Genomic DNA, 18,469 nt, shown 5'->3' with positions numbered 1-18,469 from the left:
CTCCAGGAGCACTGCTCCAGCTGAGCCACATCTGCCACTGCAGGAGGATGCAGCCACCATTGAATGGGACTGCTGCCACCACCCTGACTGACTGACGGGTGTCAGCTTGGATTCTGACTCTGGCAGTGTTTTGGGATTGTTCTGTGTAATACTGTATTTCTATTTTAATTTTCCTGTAAAGAACTGTTATTCCTAATTCCCCTATCTTTGCCTAAGAGACCCTTAATTTCAAAATTATAATAATCTAGAGGGAGGAGGTTTACATTCTCCATTTTAAAGAGAAGCTTCTGCCTTTATTGGCAGACACCTGTCCTCCAAACCAGGACAACCTCCAAACCCAAGCCCACACCAACAGTACCAGGGCAGCTCTAGAGCCGGGGGTTGATACCACACCCAACACCTGAGCACAGGTAGCACCCAGGGCTCACCTGCTCCAGGTTCCTCTGCACTCCCTGCAGCAGCTGGGAGCTGTGGGGATCCTGCACAGCCTCCTGAGCCCTGCGCAGGTCCTGGTGCCAGCGCAGGCTGGCAGCCCGGAGCGCCGAGCGCCGCTGGCGCAGGGAGCGGCTCTGGCGCTGCAGGAACTCCTTGGCGCTCCTCAGAGACTGCCCCTCGGCTGACAGGTAGCTCTGCACCCTGCTGGGAACAGGCAGGGCTGTGCTGGCCCCCTGTGCTGCTGCACGCCTCGCACAGCACCCTCAAAAATGGGTGGGCACACCCAAGAGAAAACCAGGGAAAGAAGAGCAGGAATTTTTCTTGACACTCACCGATCGAACTGGAGCTCGCTCTCCTCGGGGCTCTGGGAGGCTGGAGAAGGATCTCTGGATGTGCGCTGAGAGGGTGACACATTGCATAAACAAAGATATGGGTGTGGGGGAACAGAAGCCTAGGGCCCCCTAAGAATCCAATTAGGAGCAAAAGCTTGGAATGATATCACCAAGTCACTGCCCAAATCCAAACACAGCACCAGGGAGTTCTTGGTGTGACTTTTGAAGGTAACAAAGATGTCTCTATCCCAACACAAGCCCTGCTTTAGATTTGAGTATCCTACACTCCTCTCCACTCACTAATAATAGGCAGACATCTGCAAATACTACTGAACACACCAATAAAGAGAAATCCATCTCTGCATCTCAAATGATTTCACACAGAAGGAACAAATGCTGGGATTTTCAAGGGAGTTTCAGCCTCAGATCTCACAAGGCAAACACCTTCACAGGCTGCTTTACTCACAGCTTGAGGAGTTTCTCTCAGGTCTTCAACACGGAGCTCGGCTTTCTTTCTTGGAGATTCCACACCTTCTTCTGCCTCCAGTTCTTTCAGTGCCTCCTGCTTGCTCCTGATTGCTTCCTCCAGCTCTCTGCCACAGGAATGAGCAAAAGCAGAGGCACTTGATTAGCCTGCAGTGGTGTCCAGAGTGACCCACAGAATCCAGCAGGAGAAGGGCTGCAGGTGTGCGAGACAACACCAGGGCTGGCTCTGTGGTGTTACAACAAGTGTAAGCCCTGGCTGGCAGGGAAATTGCTTCCCACCCTTCCTCAGCAGCTCAGCCACCTCAGGAAAACCTCTGAGCATTTCAGTGCCCCTCTCACAGCACCTCATTAACCTCCCAAGGCAGGAGTGGAAGAGACAAACGACCCTGACATGCAGAGGTGAAGGAGCAAATTCAAATTCACAACCTGAATGAATAAAAAATCTGGAACCAGCCCCCAGCAACTCTGTACCTCAGGATTCTGAAGGAATATGGTCCAACACAGAGCTCAGAGGTCAGGGAGAGGCCCAGGTTTGGTTAGAGAGGTTTGTCAGGGGCACAGGGCAGATTTTTTGGTATTACAGGAAATTTCTCACACACACCCAATGCGTTTCTGCAGCCTCTGGCTCCGGCTCTGCAGCAAATCCACCTGGGCCTCCAGCTCAGCCTTCTGGTCCTGCAGCTCCTCCAGGGTCTTCCTCAGCTGCCTGACAGACTCCAAGAGGCTGGAATGCTCCTTCCTGCTCTCCTCCAGGCGCAGCTGAGAGGCAACAGCAGCTTCCTAGGAGAAAACCCAGAAAATCCCTCACAGTCATTTCCCCAAGAGCCAAACAAGGGGCTCACAGCTCACAGGGTACCAATCCTGCACACACACCAACCTGCACAACCAGGGAGAACAGGGCTGCTTCTCCTCTTTGGGGAGCTCAGAACTAACCCACCTCCCAGCACTTGGTTTCTCTAAAGCCCCAGTTCTAGGGTGCTGCCCTCGGGTGTCCGTACATTTCTTTGGAGCTGCATCTGTTCCTCCTCATCCAGCAGCAGCTGCTTTCTCCTTTGCAGGGACTCCTCCTGTGACAGGAGAGAAGGCAGGGGAGTGTCAGAGCCAGGACTCAAGCCTGAGTCTCAAGACCATTCCAAAATGCACCAAGAGTTGCTTTATGACCCCTCTCACAGCCACTTGCTGCCCCCCAAAACACTGAGCAAACCCAGAGCTCAGCGACTTTCACAGCAAACCAGGAATGCTCAGCCCTGCTCTGACTTGTGACAAAGTTTTATCTCTAAGTGAGAGGGCAGCAGAAGCCCTGGCTGAGCCTTGCTTTGTTCCCCATGAGGAAGCTGAAGGATGGGCACGGATCAGGGAAGCTCTGAGCCCACCAGCTGACCCACCTGGCTGAGGAGATGCTCTGATCTGGCCTGGATGCTCTTCATGCGCACTTCAAGCTCCTTCTCTGAATCCTGGAGCTTCCTCTCCTGCACAGGGAGGAGTTAAGGAGAATGGCACAAGCCTCTCCCCCACCAGGAAAACACAACCTGGCGAGCATGACCTGCCCCTGTGTCTGTACCCCTGGGCTGTGCAGGGTGGCAGGGGGCAAGCTGGGGAGGCTCCAGGCCATCCCTCAGGGTCCCAGGGGCCAGAGACAGAGCCTGCTGCTCACCTTCTCCCTGTGCCTCTGCTGCAGGGTGCTCAGCCTCCCCTCCAGCTCTGCCTGCAGCTCCTTCACCTCGCTGTCGTGCAGCTGCCGCAGCCGCGCCGCCTCCGCCCGCAGCCCCTCCAGCAGCTCTGCCCTCTGCCTCTGCTCCTGCCCGGCCAGAAGCAGCTCTGTGAGGCACAGGCCCAGCAGCAATGCAGCACAGACATGCAGCACTCACTGCACTCACCTCCTGCTCGTACTGCTCCTGGATCCGCGCCAGCGCCTCCCGGTGCTGCTCCCTCATCCTCTCAATCCTGCCCTCGTGCTCCTTCTCCACCTCCCGCCGCTTGTCGCTCATGAGCTCGCTCAGCTGCAGGGGTCACGGGCACAGAGGATTCCCTGAGCTCCAGCACTGCACTGGAGTGGCCTCCCTAAAAATCAGCCTCCCACCAGGGCCCGAGCCCAGGGTGGGGTCAGGGGTTGTGTCCTGAGGAGGACAAAGCCTCCACCCTGCTGGGGTGAGGTGCTGAGGGATGTCCTCCCCCTAGGGCAGGGGATGGGGGTGCTCAGAGCTCACCCCACGTTGGAGGGCAGAGCCTGACGAGCCCTCAGCACAAAACCAGCGCTCACCTCACGCTCGTACTCCTTCACCTTCAGGGCTTTGTGCTGCACCTCCTGCTCTGCCCTCTGCAGCTCCTCACGCAGCTGGGCCTCCTGGCTGCTCTGTGCCTCTGCCAGTTGGGCCTGCAGCCTGGCAATCACCTGCCAGGAAAGCCACCCACAGAGCCTTTTCCACCAGGATCCATCCCCTGACCTCGGCAGAGCACGGCACAGCCTCACCACTCACACCCTGCCTGGAGCACGGCCAGACTGAGCCAGACCAGAACCACAGCTAGGCAGGAAAACCAAATTAATGCCACCCTCCCTTGCCACCTTCGGTGACAGCCTGAGGAAAAAAAAAACCAACAATTTACATTCTAAGGACACCATCCTCACCTCATGGTGCCTCTCTTCTGCTGTAGATTTCAGCTGCTGGAGCTCACTGGCAAACTGTTCTTCCAGCTCCTCTGCTGCCTGTGGAAACACAGCAAAACAGACTGCTGGGAAACCTCTGCGTGCAGAGGTGCATTTGCAATTAAATGCAAGGTGCATTTGCAATTAAATTCTATCCAAAAGCATCAAAAGGCACAGTACTAACTCCCCCTTCCAAAGGGGATCACCACAAGGTGCCTTTGCTCTCTCTGTGCTCTCCCTGGCAGGGATCTGGATGAATCCCTGTCATGCTGTGCAGGAGGGACTGGGAACTGCCCCACTGAGGGGCTCCCCAGCTCCCTGCAGCAGCCACAGAGGTGTTGGGAGCTGATAAAGTGGCTCAGTTTAGTTCAGATCTGATAACAGGGCCGGGTTTAGCTCAGCCAGACACACTGTGATCCTTATCTTGTCTTCAGAGGCAGGGTGGCCATTGAAATAATTGTTAGCTAATCACTGTAACAACAACTGGGGGAGTTCTCCTGCACAGCTCCCTGTGCTTCCATCTGCCCCAGGTGCTGTGAGCTGTCCTGAAGCACTGCACCTGTGAGTTCATCCCACACTTCCCATGGCAGCCAGGTGAGCAGCAACAGCCCTGCCTGGCACTAGAATCTCACCTTTTTCTTCTCCCTGTCCAGCCTCTCCCTGAGCTGGCTCAGGAACTGCTCCTTCTGTTCCTCCAGCTCGCTCATCTCCTTCTGCTGGGCTTCCTCTGCTGCCAGCCTCATCTCCTCCAAGGCAAGCTGCTGCTTCCTCTCCAGGTTCTCCTTCTCCACCAGCTGCTGGGATTCCCACTCTTCCCTCAGCTTCTGCAGCCTGGCCTCCTGCTCTGCCCTGGCAGGTTTGGGAGGAGAGCACAGCAATCAGGATCCTCACTGGTCAGTCAGGGCTCAGAACATCCCTCTGAGCACTGCTGGGGCTGTGCCTGACCCTCTCCTCCCAAACCAGCCCTTCATACCCCCAGGAATGGCAGCAGAGCCTCTCACCTCATCCTCTCCTCCTCTGCCTCCAGCTCTGAGGTGATCTGGGCTCGCAGCTTTCCCAGTCTCTCAGCTTTTTCCTCTCTGACAAGCAACTCTTCCTCTTCCTGCTCAGATTTTGCCAAATCTTCTTCTGAAGCACTGAGACAGAAAATAAAAAGGAAGAAAAGAGGTTCAGGAGGCTTCAGCATCTCCCAGTCCCCTCTCCAAGGGCTACAGCTCAGCTGGGGATCTCTGGCTGTGGTGACACATTCATTTCCCCACACCTGCAGGACCTGCTGCTGACACAGGAGATGCAGCCCCAGCATCAAATCTGAGAGTGTGGGCTTAAAACTTGCTATATCATCATAGTTTACACTTCTTTGGGGTTGTTTTTGTTCTTTTTTTTTTTTCTTTTTTTTGCAGTTAAGTGAAATCAACTCATTAAATGGATGCAGGCTCCCAGGCAGAGTACCTGGATGCATCAGCACATCTGGAAGCTCCTTTTTTCCATATTATACCTTTTCCTACACGTTTTTTTTTCCCCTTTCAGGTGCTATTTCTGCATCTTCCTTCACAAGACTGCATCCCCACATGTTTCATGTCAGGATGCTCTTTCTGGCTGCTCAGAACATAAGCAGCAAGTCCAGCAAGAAAACACAGAAGCCTCAAGAGAATTCCCCCAGGGAAAGGTCCCAGTGCTGTTCCACCCCTGCACTGCTCTCAGACCCTGCTTTCCCTGCCCTACTCTAGAAGCCTTGCCTGGAAGCCCCTCTGTAAAATATCCCCTAGCAGAACTCCAGAGAGCTCCTCTGGGGTAACCTCATCTCCTCTAATGCCCCATCTGCAGTCCTGTTCCCAGCATTTGAACATCTGCCAGGTGGGAGAGCTCCAAGCACTGAGCTGGAAACTTCTCCCAGGTTAACTATAGCTGACAGCTCTGTGTGTGGGGGGGATCACAGCTCATCCTGCAGGATGCTCTCCTGCCACTCCTGTCAGGGAGGGAGAGCCTTTCCTGAGCTGCCAGTGGGGCACTTCCCACCCCAGGTTTGCAGATCCCCACACACACCTGCCTGTGCCAAAGACTCTCCTTCCTCCTCATCTTCCTCCCTGAGAGCCCTGATCTTGCCCCTTTTCCCCAGCTCTGCAAAGCAGCATCACTTCCCAGCTGGTGGCCACAGCAACTCGAGTCTGTGGCCAGCAGCAATGAAATCCCACCTTGGAAAGGCTTGGAGGAGATGGAGTAAAAAAAGAAAGTACCTGAGGGGTTTTTCTTTATGCTGATGAAGCTTTTCAGCTTCCTCCTCCTCCTGCCTCATCTCCTCCTGGAATTGCTGAATTTTCTCCTCCTTTTCTTGAAATAAATGTATTTCCTCTTGCTCCAGCTCTGCCTCCACCTCCTGGACTATTTCCTCCAGGGATTCATCCTCAGGCTGGCCCAAGGACTGCTCGATTTCCTTCTCAGGGTGCCTACCAAAGAGAAAAAGCTCCTTTGGCAAAAGTGTGACAGAAAACAGAGTAACATAAAGGGAACAGGAACCTCCTCCACAGAGCATCAACTCCAAAAATCTCAGAGCCACCCACTCCAAAAGCTTCACTGCTGGACCCTCAGGACCACTGGTGGATCTTCTTGGTGACTCCCAGAAAACACTGAACCAATCCCCAGCTGCACTCCAGGCCTAAATAACCCCAGTTTTGACCCACCAGAGTTCACCTTGTGACATCAATAAGATCTCATCTGATGAAAAGCTCTGGCCAGGCTGCCAGGCACAGGAGCAGATGCCATCAGTACCTGCTCCCAGCCCAGGCATTGGTGCTTCTCATGGACCAGGTATTTTTCTGCAATTGCAACCTAAAGTGTGCTGGGAATTTGCCAGCTCCAGGCAACAGAAAGCCCTCAGCACTCCAAAAATTCAAACCCAATCTGGTTCTAATTAAGTTTTTTTTTTTTTTTTTTTCAGGCAGACAGCAGCAAAATTATAAGGTCTGAGAGAAGCTACAGGGGAGGGAGGGGAAAATTGGGATTAGACTAGGAAGAAAGATTTTTGTTCTTTGCTAGTGAAGGCTGGAGCAGGAAGGTCTCACCATGCTGTGAGACTGGCAGTGCAAGGCAGAGGGACTTGTGCCAGGAATCAGGGAAATAACAGCCCCAGTTATTCAGCCTCGAGTCAGGAGAGAAAAGGTCATTTCTGCAGCCATTAGCAAAAAGAGCAAGAGAGAGGAAGGTAGTGGGCTTCTGGAACAATCCCCCTTCCCTGGTGCCCCCCCAGGCGTCCCTTATCAGGCTGCTCTGCAGAGCAATTCAGCCACTTCCACCTGGTTATCACATTGTTCCTCTTGCCCCAGTTTCTGCTCCAAAAGAGCAGCACACACACATTTACACAGCACCACAGCTCCTCTCTGAACAGAGACTCCTTCCCCACCATCCTGTCCCCAGAGACTCACTGCCTAATTTCTGCAGCTGCATCTGCTGATGTGTCATTTGACAGGGAATGCAGAGTCAGCACACTCCCATCCACTGAGCTCCTGTCTCAGGTAGGAATCCACAACCAGCACCCCTGGAGCAGCACAGAGCAGCAGCTTGGGCAGCAGCTGAGCTCTGACCTCACTATTTCAATGCCTCCAAGGTGCCCAGTGGCTGTAGAATGGGGTGAATTGATGGGGTTTTGCCTTCTCCCCCCAGCTCAGCATCACTCAGCAAGTTCTGTGTGAATTGTTTCTCGGGGAGGGTGAGGCTGCAGCCTCAGCACAGGGAAGGCTTTCCCAAAGACAAAGCAAACAGCTCTCCCTCATCCCACAGTCCTGAGGCACAGAGCCCGAGGGCTGAGCTGCTGCTCTGGCCCTGCCCAGCCCAGCACAGGCTGTTCACTGGCACTCTGGCAGGGAACAGCTGCTGCCATGTGCACACGGAGCTGCTGGAGCAAAAACCTGCAGCTCGCGCTTCACACGCCAGCTCTGGCCACCACGGGGGGACAAAGGGACAAAAGCTGTCACAGCCACACCCCCCAGGCACTGACACAGAGCCCTTACACGTTCTGTGGGGCAGGAAGCTCCTCAGGATCCAGCAGGCTGTGCAGGGCTCCCTCCTCCAGCTCGGCATTTGCTAACCCAAAACGCTCCACTGGTGTCTCACAAGCACTGAGATCCCCCTCCCTTGGCAGCACAAAAGAGGGGACAGAAGGTCAGGTGAGCTCAGCTCAGAGTCCAGCAGCTGCCACAGGGGGACAAGGACGTGCAGGTGACGCAGGTGGGCACCCAGCCATGCCTGCCAACAGGAGCTGCCTGGCCAACACGGGGCTGCCAGCACCACAGGAGGCTCCACAGCATTCCCAGCATCTCCTGCCAGCCTGCCAGGCAGCTGAGGCTGCACTGGACATCAATGGACATCAATGGACATCAGTGGACATCAGCTCTGAGTGCTGCAGCTCTTCCCTGGGTTATCCCATCTTGAGAATGTCCCCAGGCTGCACCAGCCCTGTCAGCCATACTCACACTGCTGTCCAAATTACAGATGGAAGTGTTGGCAGGCATGCTTGTACCTACAGTCCTACTTCATCTCAGAAGCACAGAGAGGAGAGACAAGGCAAGCACGAGCAGCTTCACAGGCAGAGAGAAAGAGAGGATGCTCAGCTGGGAAACAGGAACCAAGTGATAAGGAGACAATTCCTGCGGGCAGAACACGTTTTTGGAGACCCTCAGACAAACAGCTCCTCCAAGAACAAGGCTGCAAATCCCACTAAGCCAGGCATCAGGCTGGGGTGCAGCTTCTGCTCACGAATTTCACTGGCAGGGGCAGCAGCTCCTTGGTTCCCAGTGCCCTGGAGAAGGTGTAACTGCGTGGAGCCAAGAGCTTTGACACAACTCATCTGTAAATGCCAGCCTGGGGCTCTCCTAGGAGCAGGAGAGCACAGAGCTCACTGCTCAGAACAGCATTCACACTGCTCCAAACAAATCCTCACAAAGAGGCTGAAAACAGCTGCCCTAGACCCCCCTCCTCATGGTACAGGGCTCTGGAAGCCAGCACTGCTCTTGGGCCAACAGCTGGTGATCTGTGCACACACCACGATATAAAACAGCTTAGTGCTCACACTGGCCAAGACCACCTCTGTGGAAGGAAGAGAACTGCTCCCATCACAGCTGGACTCTTCTGGCATCAGGAATAGACACCTGAGAGCCTCTAGCTGCAGGACCAGTGGACAGTGGCCACACCTCACCTGTTTGCCAGCCCAGGGCACACATCAGGCTCAGACCATCCTGGCAAGGGCAGTGGGAGCTGTGAGGGAGACAGAGGCCAGAGCCACAGCTGGGCAGCCCCAGGGGAAGGATGGGCAGGCACTTTCACTGCCCACCCAGGCAGAAGCTGAAGCCTGCTGAGACAGAGCTAAGGAGGCAGCAGGAGAAGGGAGAGGTTCAGTGGGAAAGGCCCTGGGAGAGGCTGCAGCACCTGGGGGTGCTGTGCAGTGCAGGGCACACCTGGAGAGGCTGCAGGGAGCTCAGCAGGGAGGGCAAGGCAGGAAAGGCAGGAGCTGGAGCTGCCCACACCTCCCCTGTGCCTCTGTTTGCACCATACCTCTCAGCAGCTTCTGCTCTTTCCCTTTGCTCCTCCTCTGCACTGGCTTTGCTTTGGTCTTTTTCCTCTTCTCCCAGCTCCTGCAGGTAAAAGCAAACAGGCTTTTAAGGAGTTTGTGGCTCCTTCACCAAATAGACCTCAAAGGAGTTCTGCTGAAGGTCCATGGAACCAGCATGGCACCCACAGGCTGCTCCAAAATGGATGTGCCAGGCTCCTCTCCTGAGGGCATCCAAGGGTCTCCAGCCACCCCAGGAATCCTTCCAGAAGCATGAGGGGAGGCCTGGGAGCTCAACTTTCTTGGGACAAAAGATGAACTCCATGCCAGCACTACCAGCTTGGGACACAGGTTTGGCTTTTCTTCCCTGAAGGTCATTTTAAATCCCAACACTGAACTCCCTGGAAAGCATAGGAGAGAAATCTCCCAGAAGTGAAATGTCTCACATACAAAGTGCTGTGGCAATGAAGCAAAGGATGCATCTGGGACCAAAAATCACAGCAGGTCTCAGTCCTGCCTTCCATCCAGCTTCTAGGGCAGGGTGTGATGGGCTGCAGAGTCACCAGTCCAGGGATTTCTGACTCCAGGATAAATCAGCAGCCCAGCCCCCTTGGCAGCACACTGAGCATTCAGTTGGCTCATTTATGGCATAGTAAATACTTGAAATATGAACTGAAAATATCTGCATGTGAAATAGTCAGCTGCTCCTTTCCCCACCTGCCAGCTCCCAGATCCCTCTGTCCCTGCAGCAGGGACACCTGAGGAGGGGAAGGACTTCACCCCTTACCTCCAGCCCCACAGGAAGCAGGTGGGGGACCCATTCATACATTTTTGGGGACCCCAGCAGGTGAGCTGTGCGTGGAGCAGGGCCAAAACAAGGCAGAATTAAACCCACAGTAATTTATGCAAATGTTCAGTGGAGCAAATGGCAGAAGGATTCCCTGCAAGTGCTGTCACCTTCCATCAGATCAGCCTGGGCAGGGCCCCCAGCCCCCTCCTGCCCCTGTAAGTGATGACTCCAATTCCCCAGAACCGAGGAGCTCAGCAAATGTTTCCTGCCTCCAAATGGGCTCTGTCAGCGCTGCCTGAACGGGAAGGAGCCAGACAAATGGGGAAGGAGCTCATCCTGGAGAGAGGGAAATGCTCACAGCTAACTCCTCTGAGCTCATGCACAGGGCTCCTGCTGCCCCTCTGCCCAGCAGGGCAGTCCCAACAAGGATCCATCCCTGCAGGAGCCTCTGGGCCCCTTGGGAGGGCGAACACAGCCCCCACCTGCAGGGAACAAGGGCAGGTTTTAAGCTTTGTCTGTGGAATTATCAGATCCTTGCCCCTCCTGCTGCCCCAGCAGCCCCAGAACCCCCAGCAGCTCTGTTTTCCACCCAGCTGCATCCCCTGAGGACACTTCACATGCTCAAGTCACAGAACCAGCTGTGTGAACACAGGGATGACAGATAATGGGCCACCTCCTCCCCCTGCACAGCCCAGACCCCAAGGGACCATCTCACATCAGCTCAGATCATGCTGCAAGGTGCCAGCACCGAGCACTTGGGACAGGTTTGCTGTCACTGCCCACCCAAGGACGCCAAATGTCCCAGTCTGAGGTTTCTCCTTTGCCCCAAGATCCCCCCAGAGGGACATGAGGTGGTTCAAACCCTGGTTTTCCCTGAAGCAGCTGAAGAGAGATTGCAGGAGATGGTTTTCTCTTGTTCCAAGGATTGTTTATTGTTTCTTATCTCAGGGACTTTTTGCCTGGCCAGCAGGGTCTGCTCAGCCTGGCATCCATGGTGGAATCTGCCTGGTGAGGGCAGGGCTTATCTTATATTGTTTGTACTACATATTACATGTTTACAAAATTTTCCCAATACAATACAATTTTATTAAATAGTCCAGCCCTGACCCCATCCAATCCAAGAGTGCCAACGTGTCACCCAACATGGATGACAGAGAGAAGAAGGAGGAAAAGGTGTCCACCCCCCAAATTCTCCATCTTGACCACATGTCCCTTATCATAAACATTCCAAAAAACCTATTTATCTACGTTCTAAAAGTCTAATTATACTTTACTAATTTTGGTGAATTGTTTCCATTCTCTTTGTGCTGAAAACTTCCCCCAGGGGTTGGAATTCAGCGCCTGAGACACCAGGGTCTCACTCAGGTGTCTTTGAGACCCTCACCAGGGGGGTTTTGAGACCCCCAAGGAGGCCAGGGGTATGCCCTGGGCTCCCACAGTTTGCCTTTTCAGAGGGGCAGGCACTGCTCAGGCTCCCCAGGGAATGGTCACAGCCCCAGGCTGCCAGAGGTGTCCTTTATTTTTATTTTTTTTAAACAACAGAATATTTTGCCAACACATTCAAAGCAAGGCGAGCTCCTCACATTCCTACAACCCTGAGCCATTTCAGCCTCTGTGCACTGACACAAAAGAGCAGCTGCAGTTCTGCAGGGAGCACCATTTCACACCCACCTCTCCCCAAACAAGGCTGTAATAAACCCAAACGTGGCTGCTCCAAGCAGCATTTGCATGCACAGTGCCTGTGCTGCAGGGAGGGAGAGGGGGAGCACAGCAGGCATATGTTTTGTTTTCCCTTCACATCTGATTATGCTCATTATTAGGCACAAGAGGACAGGTGTATTCTCCAGACACAACCCTGCAAACAGGATTGCTCCTCTCTGCTGGACAGGTGGGGGTTTTGCCACTCAAGGTCTCTCCTCCAGAGCAGTTGATCTGCTCACAATCAGGGCAAGGCTGAGTGACCCCAGCTGGATCCTGGACCCTGCTCCAACCAACACAGAGCTGGAGCAGGAGGGCTCCAGAGGAACGTGGGGCTGAGCAAGCCAGCTCAGAACCATGCTGAGAAGACAAGGATAAAGCAGAGATGCACAGCAATCTTCAGGCAGAGCTGCCTGACCAGTGCAGCATCCCAGGCTGACACAGACATGTGCACACTCCATGTGCCACAGACCCACTGAAAGGAGCCCCTTTCCCCCCTGCATTAAAGCAGGCAAGACAACCAAATGCTTCAAAATAAGCTTCCCTCTACCAAAATGTCAGAGGGAGTTAACCTCCTTTTCTTCCCATTGATTCTATCGTGTTCTGCCACACAAATCCTTCCCATCTGCTTAACAGAAAGAAAAGGACAAATACAGTCACAAAAGAAGAAAGGGAAATAGACTCTACTTCCTGCATTCCCCAGGAAAGCCATTTATTGTCTCTCCTATTGGGGCAGGGAGAGCAGCCAGGGGAGCCTGCCTGTGTACAGCCCTCCAGCCACCTCTGCTCTGGGTTTATGTTCTCTGTGTAGCCACCTGCACCTCCTCTCTGCAGAACAAACAATGCACTGGTGCTGCTGTGACCCCTGAGACTGCACACACATCAACCCCTGTTCACCTCTGCAAAGCCTTCAGACAGCATCACAGCACAGGATTCCCCCTGCCTGTTCACTGACCTTGCACTCAGGGCTGTCCAAATCAGGAGACACAGTCCCCACATCCAGAACCTCCTCAGAGAGCTGGCTCTTCAAGCCCTGAAACAGAAAGCAGGAAGGGTCAGTTCTGATGAACAACCAGAGATCCTGAGACCAATATCCCACCACAGCTCAGAATCCCCACTCACCACCCCACTTACAGCAGCTCAGCAGCATTTCCCTTTCCTGTGGGACCAAGGGACACCATGCCACACAGGGAGAGCACTGTCACCCTCACTCCTTAGCAGGAGAGGGTGGCACAAGGAGCCCCAAAGGGGGCACATCTCCCCCAGCCTCTCCTGCTCCCCTTTGTGATACTGCTGCACACTTCCAGGGATTCCTTCCCTCACAGCCAGCCCCACAAGTGTTTATTGCCCCTTGGGGACAGTCCCCCCCCCCAGCAGCCTGGGGGTCCTGCTCACACATGCCCACACCAGGCAGAGCCACTTGCCAGCAGAGGCCTGTAAATGATGATATTCTCAGCCATTTGCTGGCCACGCTGCCTCTGCTCCCACTGGCAGATGGCAGTGGCAGCTTCCTGTGGAGATGAAGAGATGCTGATGGGCATCTCCCCCCAAGCCAGGGCCGCCCTCCCCTCCTGCCTGGGGACCCTCCAGCCACACAGCCCCCCCTCAGCAAAAGCTGCTGAGCCCTGAAAGCACAGTTCTTATTCTGCTTGCTATTTGCCTTTTTGCAATTATCCAAGTACACTCTCAGCTCTATGTGACCTACTTTTCCATGGATATTAGCTCACCCCCAGCCCCAGTCTGAGGTGCAGGGTGGCACTGCTGCCCTGTGTCACACTCAGCTGTGAGGCTCTGCACCATCCCACAGGAACCTGAAGCCCACAGCCAAGGAAAAAGGAGCTTTTGGTGACTCACCCCAGGCTGAACCACATCCTGGTCAGAGCACCTGGAGACAGGCAAGTCCTGCTCACAGCCACTGGCCCTGGATGCCTTTGAAAGCTGAGAGGAAAAACACATTACAGCCTGTGATGTCCTACCCCTGCAGCCTCCCCTGGGCATTCCCAATACAGCAGCTGCTACTGGAAACACAGGTCTGGTCTCTCCCAGGGAAGAAAAGGTGACTGAACATCATGGGGAACACACCAAGGATGTGTGACCCACAGGACAAGCACAAAACACCACTTCACAGGAGGGCTGGGGAGGGCAAAGAAGTGCTCTTCAAACATCCCTGATAAAAGGCACTTGCTTCCTCTCCATCTGCAAGGATCTCTCAGAGCTCCCAGCCCACCACACAGGAGCCACAAAAGCACTTTAAAATTCCACTTTGCTCTGCCTAAGTGCAGCGAGGGCTCCTCCATTCCCAGCTGCAGGAACTGCTCAGTGAGAACACCCTGCTAACCTCAGCAGAACAACTCAGGTGCACAAAGCACACCCAAGAGTTTGGGAAAGCAACACCCACAGCTCCTCAGGACAGAGCGTGTTTTCCAGGCTGGTTTTTGTAGTTTATAATTTCTTACAGACATCACACAGCAGTGAGCTTGAGAAACCATCAGAATCAGCAGGAAGGCAGCCAGGCTGGGGAGAGATTGTCCATCAGAGCCCAGAGTGTGACACTCAGCCCAAGCCCCTGCTCCTCCCACACTGGGAGGCTCTGTGCTCCCAGCCCCAGCTCCAGCACCAGCCCTGGGGCTCTGTCCTTCCCCACTCCAAGCTCACACCTGGATCTTCCACGCCTGCCCCAGCTCTGAGCAGGGAGAGAAACAACAGGAGGAGAGAACAAAGCAGCACAGACAGCTGGGCTCAGCCTGAGCTGCATCAGCAGCCCTGCACACACAGGAGGCTGAGACTCCTCTGCCAGGCTCAGCCCCCGGCGCAGTCGTGCCTTTGCCTGTCGGTGGCTTTGGCAAATACCACACTTGGTGTGTGCAGGAGGGAATGAATGACTGCCCAGCTTGGCCTGAGATGCCCATCTGGGAATTCAGAGCACTCATGCCCCCCCAGGAATGAGTGCCCTGCTGAGCAGGAAAGCACTTGGGACTGCTCCACAGAAGAGCAGACAGTGCTCCAAGAGCTCTCCTGAGTCAGGGCTGACGAGACCACGGGAACAGCCAACACCAAAACCACACAGCTCTCTTACTTGGCCATCATCCTGTGATTCTGAATCAGCTGCTGCTTCTTGCCTGTCTTCATGCAGCCCCTCTTGAGCACAGGACACGGTGTCAGCAGTGGCAGCCAGGCTGGGCAGCAGATCCCCCTCTCTGAGAGGACAGCCGGGCACCTCCGGCCCTGCTGCGCCCCTGTCCCCCTCAGACTCAGGCAGCTCCTCAGCTGCAGAGGCATCTCCTTCCACCTCAGCATCTTCTTTGCCCACCACCTCATCCCCAGCAAGTTGCTGCTCCTCGTTGTGGGCAGACAGGCTGCTGTCAGCATCAGGGAGGATCTGCACCGGGGACGGAGGGCACGCGGCGCCAGAATCCAGGGAGGACTCTGGCACTTCTTCAGGGTGTCTCGATTTTACAGACTCCTTCTAGGCAGCAAGTCAAACACAATTACAGACCCAGCATTCTCTCTGGGGGATGCAGGAGGCAGGAACAGCACAGGCTCTCCTACAGAAAGCAGCAGAATCACAAATCTTTGGGTGACTTCAAGACCTGTTTGACTTCTTCTCACACTGTCCCGTTCCAAGGCAAGGGACTCCACTGACATAATCTCATTCATTTCTTGGGCTCTGACTTTTTTGATCTGTTGCTTTTTTTATTCACAGGGTCTCAGTTGATAAGAGTGGCTGTGCAAGGCCACCAGCCCCTGTGAGCACCCCACGAGCCACACAGCAGGGCCATTTATGCTTCCACATTGGATCTGTCCAGTGAGAGATGGAAATTTGTAAGAGACCATGACAGAACATGTCAAGCAGAGGAGAGCAGGCAGGATCACCATCCCACCTTCCAGTGGGACAGACTGGAGGGTGGGCACTGATTGAAGGCACCACTCAGAGCTCAGAAAGAGCCTGTGACTAATGCAGGAGGCTGAGAGATGGGGGGAAAAAATAATCCAGAATTAAAACTTAGTCACCCAAAGGTTCAAGAGCCTGTCCCAGCAGTGGGGAGGCCACATCACTGCCCCTGGAGAGGGGAATAGCCAGGAAAGGCTCCCTGATCAACATGCAAACAGAGCTGCACGTCCCACTTCCTCACTGTTTTATTAATGCCACGGTGTCTTGTCAAACATTCCCTGCATCCTGTGCACGGCGTGTTCTGTACACTGAGTGCATATTTTAGCAGTGTATTTTTATCAGAGTGCCTCTGGAATGCTGTCAGCTCCTGGAGCACGTTCTGAGTGTGGCACTGCTCTGCCAGCCCTGCCCAGGCTGGGCCAGCATCCAGCAGGATGGAGAGGACAGAGGAGTCCAACCTCTGGGCAATTCCCAAAAATCCTGCAGCTCTGGGCCTCACCTGCCATCCCTGGTACTGCCAGCTCACTGCCCCTGTCCAGAGAGGTTCCCAGAGTGACCAACCAGCCACAGGAGGCTCCTGGGGGACACCAGAGAGAGGTGGGCATGGGGAACTTCTTTAGTGACCCTCCTGCTACCCCCTTTCTGGGGATTAGGCTGGAAAGTTATGCTGCTTTTGGACAACTTGCTTCAGAGTTCTCCTGAGGACATCCCACCAGGAGAGCTGGCAGGGTCCAGGATATCCCAAATGAGGCCAAGCAAGATTTTGATGCTTGAACACAGGATCACACACACACTGAAATAAATCAATACACCAGCAGTGGTGTGCACACCAAAGGACTTCTCTCCAGCCCACTAAAACATCCCAGAATAATCTCTCTGGCTGGCAGAATCCTATTTTAATGGCAATTATAGGCAAACCTTTTGTTAGCATCACACTTTGATGATCACAAATGCAACTCTGCAGAAGAGGGAACCATGCCAGTCAGACACACAGGTGCAGGAGGAGGGAGGTTTTTCCTCCTGCAACAACAGACTACAGATTTCCTATGGATTTCAGAGCAGGACAAGTTATAACTTGGGTTATAACTGGCTTTGGCTGACCTTTTCACAAGCTGTAACATTCTACCTGCCCTGAGTGGCACTAAGTGATGGGAAATTCCTGCTCATCACATCACTACTTCAGTGATCAGCATAAAGTTTAACCAACAACAAAAACAAGCCAAGCAGCTGCACACACACACAGCACCAGAAGCTGCCTACTGCATGCAAAGCCTGGGTGGCACCATGCAAGCAGGACAGGGATGCCAGGGAGCCACTGTCACCTCTGCCAGGCTGGCAGCCTCCTCCTCAGGGCTCCTGTGGGGCTGGGGAGCAGCTTCAGCAGCTCCAGCTGATGGGCTGCCACGCTCCTCCTGCTCCTCCTGGCTGCTCTCCTAGGTGGGGGGACACAGCCACTTGCAGAATTCCCCACACCACCTTTCCAAGCTGGGTCAGCTCACCACCCACCACAGGCACCCCTAGAGCAGAAAGTTCTCCAGCTGAACAGCTTTCCTGGGAGCTCACAGGCCCAGATTCCCACACACCAAGCTGTTGGATCCTTCACTGCTGCTTGTCCTGCTGGCCAGCTCCTGAACTCACTGCTCCTCCAGACTCTGCCCTGTGAGCTGTGTCTGATGCTGATCCTGGCTCAGCAAGTCACTAAACCCTCCTATTTCCCTTGGGTACAACCATTCAACCCTGACCACAGGCTGCACAAAGCCAGTTTATTCATGATTTCACCCATTACTGCTCAGATTTCCCCCTCAGAACTCTGCACAAATCCTTGTCTCCAGTTTTGCTCAGGAGCAGGCTGAGGAATGCTTTTCTACTGCCACCTCATGGAACTAGGAAAGAATTCTGCTTTCCAGTGGGGGCACTACTGTTTTATCAGGACAGGCCATCACCCATCTGGGTTAACAGCCTGGCTGCTGGGCAGCAATTGCCATTCCATGACAGATTCCCAAAGCCCCATCCCTGCAGCACTGAAATGCCAAGACAGCTCTTTGTTCCTGCACACATTAACATTTCAGTGAGGAATTGGGCCCCCACAGGCTGCTTGTTGTCTGGAGATGAGAGAGTCAGGGCTCCCTTTGTCACATCCACTTTAGCATAAGCCTTTGCAGATCCTGCCCAGCACCCTGAATAGGTTCTCCAGCAAAGTACTTTACAGCTTAATTTTCGTGTGCTGTGAAAAGGATAAGGGAAATACTCTAAAACACTTTAAAAGAAATTAATTTGCCTTTCAGATACTGGAATAGGATTTTCAAAGCAGTGAGAAAGGATTAATGTCAGCACAAACAGTCGGGCCAAATCACCAGAGCTGCTTACAAGGCACTTCCCATTGTGCCCTTGTCATCTTAAGGCTGATCCCAGCTAAGCAAGTGCAGGGAAAGCACAGCTCTGCACAAGGCCTTGGCTGCACTGAATGCTCTGTGCCTCAGCCACAGGATTTGTCAGCAGGGCAAGAAGAAAGAGAAATGGGTTTTGTGTGGCCACAGAGGAGCAGCCACGTGCAGCCCACGTGGAGATTGCAGTGCCAGAGGCAGAGCACTCCCACAGGCCATGGGGACAGTCCCCCTGCTGTCCCCAAAGCCTGTGCAGGGACAAGGAGCCT

At 54.1% G+C, this 18,469-nt stretch overlaps 1 protein-coding gene across 2 annotated transcripts in view; it reads right to left on the bottom strand.

Annotated features, from left to right (window-relative positions):
• The window catches only part of CEP164 (centrosomal protein 164), a 30,058-nt gene that overhangs the window by 6,180 nt on the left and 5,409 nt on the right, over window positions 1–18,469 (bottom strand). The window contains exons 8-26 of one of the 2 annotated variants that reach the window (XM_079326719.1): window positions 17,139–17,249; window positions 15,001–15,387; window positions 13,779–13,862; window positions 12,880–12,957; window positions 9,442–9,521; window positions 7,902–8,024; window positions 6,132–6,341; window positions 4,899–5,033; window positions 4,530–4,746; window positions 3,880–3,957; window positions 3,514–3,645; window positions 3,131–3,253; window positions 2,908–3,051; window positions 2,639–2,722; window positions 2,252–2,320; window positions 1,855–2,033; window positions 1,234–1,360; window positions 768–832; window positions 429–636 (exon numbers count right to left, since the gene is read on the bottom strand). In XM_079326719.1, the coding sequence (XP_079182845.1) occupies window positions 429–636; window positions 768–832; window positions 1,234–1,360; window positions 1,855–2,033; window positions 2,252–2,320; window positions 2,639–2,722; window positions 2,908–3,051; window positions 3,131–3,253; window positions 3,514–3,645; window positions 3,880–3,957; window positions 4,530–4,746; window positions 4,899–5,033; window positions 6,132–6,341; window positions 7,902–8,024; window positions 9,442–9,521; window positions 12,880–12,957; window positions 13,779–13,862; window positions 15,001–15,387; window positions 17,139–17,249 (2,634 nt within the window). Of the gene's footprint in view, window positions 1–428; window positions 640–767; window positions 833–1,233; window positions 1,361–1,854; window positions 2,034–2,251; window positions 2,321–2,638; window positions 2,723–2,907; window positions 3,052–3,130; window positions 3,254–3,513; window positions 3,646–3,879; window positions 3,958–4,529; window positions 4,747–4,898; window positions 5,034–6,131; window positions 6,342–7,901; window positions 8,025–9,441; window positions 9,522–12,879; window positions 12,958–13,778; window positions 13,863–15,000; window positions 15,388–17,138; window positions 17,250–18,469 lie in introns of both variants that reach the window. The other variant, XM_079326720.1, reaches the window with a different exon arrangement.

This window comes from Erithacus rubecula (assembly GCF_903797595.1).
Source record: "Erithacus rubecula genome assembly, chromosome: 25".
NCBI lineage: Eukaryota > Metazoa > Chordata > Aves > Passeriformes > Muscicapidae > Erithacus > Erithacus rubecula.
This window is presented reverse-complemented; position numbering and strand designations above follow the sequence as displayed.